The sequence below is a fragment of the Gallus gallus genome, chromosome 7 (genome assembly GCF_016699485.2).
Source record: "Gallus gallus isolate bGalGal1 chromosome 7, bGalGal1.mat.broiler.GRCg7b, whole genome shotgun sequence".
NCBI lineage: Eukaryota > Metazoa > Chordata > Aves > Galliformes > Phasianidae > Gallus > Gallus gallus.
In genome coordinates this window covers 2,299,644-2,309,058 of record NC_052538.1, presented here as the reverse complement: position 1 = coordinate 2,309,058, position 9,415 = coordinate 2,299,644, and the positions used below count along the sequence as shown (strand labels likewise).

Genomic DNA, 9,415 nt, shown 5'->3' with positions numbered 1-9,415 from the left:
TCGCGCTCTGCAGGAAGTAGGCGGGCACAGCTCGCGCCTCTCCCGTCACAAGATGGCGGCGGCGGAAGTGACGACGGCAGGAAGTTCCGTGCTGTTTGAAAGCGCCCGGCGGAGCGGTTGCCGCCTCTCCCCGCCGCCCGCATGGCCTGCTTCGCTATGGATCCGCCTCCCGCAGGTGAGCCGCGCCGCGGGCTGCGCCCGTTCCCGCCGCTCCCTCAGCCGCGCTCCCTTTGGCGCCGCTGCGCCGCGCGCGCAGCGATCGGGCGCGTGCCGGACCGTTGGGCGGCGGGAGGCACCTCAGCGCTTGGCGCCGCTCGGCCGTGAGGCGCGCTCGGCCCGGCGCTTCCCCTCGCCGCCGCCTTCAGCCACCGACACGGGACGCGGCGAGCCCGGCGGCCATGCGGGTGGCAGCTGCGGAGTCGGCTGGGCGGCGGTGAGGCGAGGGAGGGAGCCCGGGCTCGGCGGGGTTCCTCGTACGTAGGAATCACCTTTAAGGAAACTGCTCTCCGAAGCAGCGTGACGCTGCTCGTTCTTCCACTCCTTTTATAGATCAGATTAGAACGCCTCCTCACCGCTCCTTCTCTCTCGTTGTCCCAGGAGCGGAGCCGATGACGCTGGGCTCCCCCACCTCCCCCAAGCCGGGCGCCAGCGCTCAGTTCCTGCCCGGCTTCCTGATGGGCGACCTGCCCGCGCCCGTCACCCCGCAGCCGCGCGCCCTCAGCGGCCCTGCCGTGGGCGCCATGGACGTGAGGTCTCCTCTGCTCGCAGGTCAGCGCTCTTCAGGTGCCGGAGGGTTGTCCTGAACGTCGCGGTTGGGTTTGTCTCGTTGCTTAGCGTGGCTTCTGCAGGCTTGGGTTGTGTGCAAAGCACATCAAAACAACGCACCTGTGTGCAGTGGGGTTGGCTGGAACTCTTCAGCGTGGGCTTACAATTAATGAACGCTTTGTAGCCCTCCCTTAAGTAGAACCCCCTTAGGAAACTATTTATAAAACGTGAGTTTTATTGCATTGGGTTATTACAGCCACAGAATATCAATTATAGAAAAGGAGGCATGAGTAACATAATAACCAAAATGAGTGGTTAGGGGAACATCAGTGGAGCTTAGGCTGTTAACTTTTAGGGGAGTGCTTTAAGTAATGCGTTATAACAGTTCTTGAATGTGTTACACTGTTGAGAGAGGAGTATGGAAGCTCCACTGGGGATTGGAAGTTACTTCTGAAAGGCTTCGCTGCCATATGTTTTGTAAGTGAAAACTGTTAGGCCAAACTGCTTTTGCTGGGGTAAACCCACATAAAAATGGGTTATCACTGTTTATAGTCAGTGTGATTGTCTGTTATATTGGAACTCACACAGTTAAATGTAAATAGATGGAATAATAATAATAAAGGAGGTTAGCTGACTTAATTTCATCTTGTCCAAATTCACTCTAGTTCATGCTTTCAAGAGCTTACCTTTATATTTAATGTAAAATTTCCCAGGAAGGAAAGAAGTTAGTTCAGTGGGAATGTGATGGCGTGTGCAATGTCTGTGCACATTTTGATGTGGCTCTTTAGTATGTAGTTTGCCCTCAAAGTCTTAAATGCTTTGCTTTTGCATTTCTCCCATGGAGAAGCTGGTCTGGAACAGTTGAATAATGTTACAATGTGCCTTAGAATGGGAAAACGTAGATATGATCACAACTGCTTAGAAAGAACAAGTGCATGTAGGGTGTGTTTGGCATCCAGAGATCTCAAAGTTTTAGCTGATAGTTCTGTAAGGAGACTTTTTCTGATAACTACACGGTATTCTTGCCTAAAATATTCAAAGTTGAACAGTTTGGTCGGCTGTTTTGTAAGCTTATGACGTGAGTTTTTCCATAGCTAAATTCATTGTTAACTTTGAAAAACAACTAGCAGCAGGCTAAAGTAACAAGCTTCCTTTCATTGTGTTGTTTTAACTTCAGGTGGCTCTCCCCCACAGCCAGTAGTCCCTACACATAAAGATAAAAGTGGTGCTCCACCAGTTAGAAGCATATATGATGAATTATCTAGTCCTGGACTTGGATCTTCACCACTAACCTCAAGAAGAGCAGTAAGTTACTGTCTTTTTCTGAGAAGGCAAGGTCAGGTATCGTAGAACTTTAGTGAGTACTTTACAACAGTTTATGCAACTGAGTTAGCAAAGTGACTGGTGAGTCTTGTGATCATGCTGATATGTACTCTAGTCTTCCTGTGGGCCTATTCCTGTGTACTGAGAGCTTCGCTCGTGGAACTGCCTCTGATTTTTAAGGGTTTTCAATAGACTGCAAAGAATGAAAAAACATGAATTATGTCTCTGTCGTGCTTCGTATGTGACAAACTCAGATTTGTGACAGCTTTTCACCTTCTTGTCAGTTTATTATGTTGTTATGTGGCCCAAATATGCTTTCCTCTTAGTAGGTGTAGTGCAAATGCTAAGTCAGGACCTGAAACAGTGATTGAGCACCTGGTAGGAAGGCAGGACCCACCCAGGGGAGCTCAGGTGCATGCAAAGCCCCTGAGTGACTGGAAGGGGTGGAGCCAGGATTTGGGCTGCATTTGGGCTCATTGTCATTTGCTGTAGCTAGAGACTTTGTCACTCTGTTATTATCATCCCGTTACTTGGTAAAATATGTGATCCAAAGTTGGGCAGTGAGGTGGGGTTAGTCTTGAAAGAGCAACAGTAGAATTTCTAGAAGGTTATGCTGATAGTAAACTCCCCTGCTTACCTCAACTGAGCAGTCAAGCGTTAGTTGGCGTTTTTTCAATGAGCATACATCTGTTAATGCAAAGAGAAGGCATTTTTCTGAATGAGCGAGCATTGTTAAATGTTGTCTGCTGAAAGTTTTCCAAGGAGGAGAGAGAGTCCCCTCCTGCTTAAAAATAATAGTAATGGCAACGAGCAGCTAACAGTTGGAATGCTGGTTGCTGGGCTGACAGGTGCTCCGGTTTGTTTCATCTTCTTTCAAAGAAATGTCATGACTGATAAAAATGCACTCAAATTGTTTCAGAAATTGAGAAATTTATTAGCAAGTAGAAGTTGACATTTAATTTCCTTCACTGAATATTGAAGTTACACTGAATAGTTTAGAGGAAAAGAAAATAATGATGAATACAAGCAGGGGCTATGCTCCATTACTCGTGGGTTTTCTAGATGCAAATCAGATGCTGGTAATCTCTCATGCTGACATCCTTTCCATACGATGCATGTAGTGCAAATTGCTGGCTTACAGCAATAGTGAGATGTCTGGTTGGACGAAGTTAAACTCTCAACTTTGTGAGTATTGGTACCAAAAGTTACTCAGCTTCATAAAGTTCGTGATTGGTGTTAAGTAAAGGATTTTTTGGACAAAGTTTCCAATTCCTATGACCTAAAGCTTGACTTAAACCTAAGCGAGCTGCTTTTCTTGTATAACAGCAGTGTTTTCTTGTTAGATAAAATGCTCTCAACATTCCCTGTATCCTGTTGCTCGTGCAACTGTTCTGTGAAGTAGTTTGCTCAGCATTCCCATGCAATCTAGTACTTGAATTTTGGCCTCTTATTCAAGAAAACAATCTATATATTTTTTTTAAGGCTTAGTAATCAGTTGGAAACTCCAGAATGTAATAGTTGAGATCTACTGGGTGCTAGAATGCATGAAATATGTATATGTACATGTCTGATATTGGTCTAAAAAGTTAGAAGTAACTTAAGGCAGACTTAATATTACTGCTTGATGGTTAAGTTTGCCTGAGAAAGATCTGTTCTGATCTGAGAAATGTACCTATAAGCGTTATTTACTTTTGGTATTTTAATGCAGGGCAGCTTTTCTCTAACCCAGAGCCCGTTGGTTGGAAACATGCCATCAACTCCTGGAACAGGTAGATGTCCCATCAAAATGCTTAATCTACCTTGTTACTGCTTTCCTTGATAGATAATAATGTTCATACTACATCAATTCCTCGCTAATTTGCTGCATCTGTTCTGTTCATTAGCTTTTTCACAAGATATGTAGATGTGAATAGGGAGTACCTCTTGACTCATGCTGTTAAAGTTTCTATCAACTTCACGCGTTCCTCACTCAGTGTCTCTTGCTCAAGAGGTGTCTGTATTTGAGTGAAGCTGCTGAGATTGAAGTGGTTGTCTGTGTTGATAAGGCTTCCAATTCTCTGTATGAACACGTGGCTTCTTGCTAAGCTTAATTCTGAGTGTCTTCCTTCCCCTTGGTGTCTATGTTGAATAGCTGCTATGTGGGGGTAAAGGTGGAAGCCTGCTGACTGGTTGGAAAACTTACAAACTCTGGACCGACTGAATGTTTATCTGCAAATAAACCTCCACTGAATTCTTCCGTGTACAAGTGAAATACTTAATTTTGTATTTCTTTTAAGCTGACTTGTCTTGCAAAGGTATACGTTAAACAGTATGGTTTTAATTTAACAGCTTCAAGCATGTTCAGTCCTGCAAGTATTGGGCAGCCTAGAAAGACTACTCTGTCTCCAGCTCAGTTGGATCCTTTCTATACTCAGGGTGATTCCTTAACTTCAGAAGATCAACTTGATGATACATGGGTGACTGTCTTTGGGTAAGTTCATTTCTGAAATACTTGAAAAACTGTGGGCAAGGTCTTGGCAATGTATAGAAACAAGTGGCACTTGGGCACTGCTATTACCTGATGTTCCTTGGTTCTTCAGAAAATACAATTGTGGTTAAAGCCAGCAGGTGCACAAACCTGCTATCTTCTTGAGGAAGCTTAGCTCTAAATGTATATTAGTAAGTTAAAAAGGCACCATTCTACCATTCCATTTATGGCAAACTAAAAATGCGTACAAGATAGTGTTACTCGAGTTACTCCTTATAAAATGTTATTAAAGTTCTGGTCTGTTCTGGATTTCTAAAAACCCTTTGTAGAGTTGTATTCTAGCACCAAAAACCTTATGCAACTCATGATTTTTTGGGATTTTTTCTTGTCTTTCAGATTCCCCCAAGCATCTGCTTCCTATATTCTTCTACAGTTTGCTCAGTATGGAAACATATTAAAGCATGTGGTATGTCTTAGTCTGAAGCTTACTTCTGAAAGCATTCTGGCTCGTTCTTTAGAAGGCTAAGTTTCACAGTTCTCATTTAATCACATACAGATGTCCAACACAGGAAATTGGATGCATATTCGATATCAGTCTAAGCTTCAAGCCCGAAAGGCCTTAAGCAAAGATGGAAGAATTTTTGGTGAATCCATCATGATTGGTGTCAAACCTTGTGTAGATAAAGTAAGTTAACAGCTGCTCTCTTTTAAACTTAAGCACTCTGTTTTTGGGATTCCTCTTTATTTCCCCTACTCACTTTTTTCTATTTGGATAATAGAGCACATGTAGTTAAGTTATCTATTATATTCTATACAATTTTTTTCTTAATAATTTGACAAAATGCTCCTGAAAAGGATCACTATGGATGCACTCTCTGAGGTATGGAAGCTGTAATACAGTTATGTTGCTGTATGTGCTATGAATTCAAGTTATAACGTCAGAGATAATTGAGATAAGTGTTTCCCAAAATGAAACTTGGTATTATCTTTGTTGCTCTCAGTTGTTTCTTGAATCTCCTGCCTCCTTTTCATGTGACTGCTTACCTGACTCTGACTCCTCAGTATGCTGTAGCACTTCAGGCTTATAAATTTGTTAGCAGCACAGTCCTGATCCTGTTTTTCAACTTGTACCATGAGAACACACATCCTGCTCTTGTAAGTGATGGTTCACTTATTTGTGGTTGTATTTGAGACTAATTTTTTCAATGAGCTGTTATTTTCTAGGCATTTCCAGTGCTCTTTCCATTAATTCCTGCAGCACTTTGTACTGAGTGCAGCACACAGGCAAAGGAGTGATTCTTCCATAGTTTACAGATACTTTTTTAAAGTCTCTTTTTAGGATAAGTGACACTAAGGAGTAATGCACGCTTTGAAATGTAAACCCTGCTAGAATAATGCTCTAGAAATGGAGCTTGAAATTATTTGGTGTTTTATCAATTGAAACATTTCTCATGTGGATTTAAACTCAGAAACAAGCTTCAGTGCCCCTTTCCTCCATGGACTTGTGATGGTAGGGCTCTTTTCTTACCTTGTCTACTATTTTGCTGGCCAGTATCATTGACTGAGTTGCTTATAAACAGAAACTCCATACGTAGCGATCTAAGACAAGTAATTCTCAGACATCCCATCTTTCAGTCGCTTTTGAATTCTCATTCTGTCTTTGGGTAGTGTCCACTTTAAAATATGGGTAAATACATCCATAATCATCTGTATTTTGGGGGCAAGAGACTTGTGGAGACTAACATGTGTTTAACCGGTCCTGAAAAAGTTGCTTCTTGAGGCTTGTTACAAATTCTGCAACTTTTTGTCTTCTCCATACTGTTTCAAACTTGTCTGATGTTCAGTATATATAATCAATAGACTATGAGCTTCCACTAGTCCTCAGTGGCATAATGCAGTGTATTAATAATTGCAGTGAGGAAGATGTTTGGGATCTTATATATGGAAACACCTTTTGCACTCTGTATTAGTAGGAACTTAAGTGTAATCATTGCTTTCTATGGGATATGAGTATGTTTCTTAATTATAGATAAACTTCCAAAGATGTAAAGTGCTTTTTAGTATTGGCTTACATTACCTTAATCCTCTTTTTAAGAGCGTGATGGAAAACTTCGAAAGAAGCTCTGCATCCTCAATGCCTTCAGTTTTCACCCCGCCTTCAAAAATTGTAGGCACACCAGTACAGCCTGCAAATACTACAAAGATTTCTACAATGAGACCTCTTGCAACAGCATATAAAGCTTCCACGAGTGACTACCAGGTATTTTAAGGGAAACAGAAGCATGTGTTTTTTGTGTAATCTTCTGTTATGAGTGTGAGGCTTGGACGCATGTTAACTTCAATATGACCTTAGCCTTTTTTTCTCCTGTTATCACTGGTAAAGATCTGGTTTATGTGCATAGGTAGGCCTACAAAATCATTTAACAAGTTTATTTACTTGTCCAGAGGTTGAGGGCTTGTTTTGAAACTTGAAGGTATTTTATCATAATATAGTAACATGTAGGAAAAGTGTGTTTTTTTTAACACTAACCCTTGTGTGAACTCATTCTTTTTTTTTCCTTCCTGTTTTTTTCCTGCTTTCTAGGTGGTTTCTGACAGACAAACGCCTAAGAAAGATGAAAGTATTGTATCTAAAGCAATGGAATATGTATTCGGCTGGTAATAAACGCAACAAGAAGTAACACACTAAGTTGGTCAGGGTTCGAAATCTGCTGCTGGCGTCAGTGGTTAGTTGTATAACTACTAGTGTCAGTATTTTAATTTATATCTCACCTGTTATGCCTTCAGTGATTTCAGCAGACATGTAGCTTGCACTTTAAATGATTGCAATATACACATGGTTTTAAAAACTGCATCAGTGTAAATATTAGAGCTTTTTTTCCTGTTTGTTCTGATTGCATGATTGTAGAAAAAAATACAAGCACTGACGTTTCTTCTACCGTGACTTCATGTGAATTGCTTCTCAGCAAAGATGATGGGCTGCTTGCAGGAATAACACTATGTATAGCAGGCCCATAGGGACTGTTCTTAATATGTGATTTTAATTTTCTAATTTGGATTCATTGCTGTTCTATAATTCTTTGGCATCCTGTTCTAAATGTCATAGTGACTTTTTAACTGCTTTATTAATAAAGCTAAGTGAAGTTTTTCTAGGTTCTTTTTTAGACAAGTATGAGTTCTATGAGGAAATACTGTTTGTGTTACTCTTGAAGTAGATGCTGCCTAATCATTTGGTAAGTCTTGTTTGCAGAGCAGAGGCTGCTGACTCTTGCTGAAGTACCAACCTCTGTTAAAACTAATTATGGTGTAAGCTTTATTATGCATAAGAATACACAGTTTAAGTATTGGTATGTAAGTTATCTCCGTGGGTATTTTACAGCAGTGCACTTGATAATAATTATCAGCTTCTAGCCTTCTACACTGCAAAACACTGAGCTGAAATAGCTGAATAGAAAAAATGCAGCATTGGTGACCAGAGCTACTTTTGTTTCAGGACACTTCCATGGAATTACTTCTATGAAATTCCTTCTAAGGCACTGGTTGTGAATGAAGTTATTTAAATTTGACGCTTACTCCGCCTTGAAGTTTTTCTTATAGAATCATAGAATAGCTTGTGTTGGAAAGGACCTTAATGATCATCCAGTTCCAGCTCCACTCATGTGGGCAGGGTTGCCACCTGCTAGGTCAGGCTGCCCAGGGCCCAATCCTACCTGGCCTTGAACACCTCCAGGGATGGGGCATCCACAACTTCTTTTGGCAGCCTATGCTAGTGTATCACCATTCTAAAAGAAAAATTTTTCCTAACATCTAACCTAAATCAACCTTCTTTTAGCTTAAAGCCATTCCTACTATCCCTATCTACCTGTGTAAAAAAAAGTTTGTCTTCTTCCTGTTTATAGTCTTAATATTGTAAGGCCACAATGAGGTCTCCCTGGAGCCTACTTCAGACTGAACAAGGCCAGCTCCTTCAGCCTTTCATAAGAATTGTGCTCCAGCCCACTGATGGTCTTTGTGGCCCTTCTCTGGACTTGCTCCAAGAGCTCTACATCTTGTACTTGGGGGCCCTGAGCCTGGATGTGGTACACAGGACTACATGAGAGCAGAGTAGAGGATCACCTCCCTTGACCTGCTGGCTGCCCCTCTTTTGATGCAGCGCAGGATGCAGTTGTCTTCCAGGCTGGGAGTGCACACAACTAACTCATGTCCAACTTTTTGTCTACCAGGATCCTCAAGTCATCAGCAGAGCTGTCCTTAAGGAGTTCTCCCAGTCTGTATACGTACCTGGGATTGCCCTGACTTAGGTGCATAGTACCTTGTGCTTAGCCTTGTTGAATTTCTTTAGTTCCTGTGGGCCTGCTTTGCAAGCTTGTTCAGGCTGCTTTGGACGGCATTCCTTTCTTCTGTTGTATCAACTGCATCTCTCAGCTTAGTGTTTGCAGACTTGCTGAGGATACACTTATCCCAATGTCTCAGTCATTGATAAAGTTCTAAGGAGCACCAGTTGCAAGACATCCCTGGGGAGACAGTTTTTTTTACCAACCTGCAACTGGGTATAGATCTGTTGACAATAACTCTCTGACTGCAACCATCCAACCAATTCTTTACCCAACAAATAGTTCAGCCTTCAAATCTGTATCTCTTCAATTTAAAGATAAGAATGTGATAAGGGGCCATGTCAAAGGCCTTACACAAATTCAGGTAGATGACATCAGTTGCCCTTCTTTTGTCCACCGATGCTGTTACTCCATCATAGAAGGCCAGCAGGTTGGTTGTGTGATGTGCTCTTGGTAGAGCCATGCTGGCTGTCTCATATCACCTCTTTGTCTTGTGTGTGCCTTAACATAATTTCCTGGAGGATCT

The 9,415-nt window shown here is 42.1% G+C and overlaps 1 protein-coding gene across 2 annotated transcripts; it reads left to right on the top strand.

Moving 5' to 3' along the window:
• Window positions 1-90: 90 nt before the first annotated feature.
• NUP35 (nucleoporin 35) lies at window positions 91-7,703 on the top strand. 2 transcript variants are annotated; one of them, XM_040704142.2, is made up of 9 exons: window positions 91-175; window positions 598-768; window positions 1,943-2,070; window positions 3,797-3,857; window positions 4,417-4,558; window positions 4,952-5,021; window positions 5,112-5,240; window positions 6,651-6,815; window positions 7,140-7,703. In XM_040704142.2, the coding sequence occupies exons 1-9, from the start codon at window positions 142-144 to the stop codon at window positions 7,215-7,217; spliced, it is 978 nt and encodes a 325-aa protein (XP_040560076.1). In that variant the 5' UTR covers window positions 91-141; the 3' UTR covers window positions 7,218-7,703. The 2 variants fall into 2 exon arrangements, with proteins under 2 accessions (XP_040560076.1, XP_040560075.1); XM_040704141.2 differs by having other exon boundaries at window positions 598-783.
• Window positions 7,704-9,415: the final 1,712 nt, after the last annotated feature.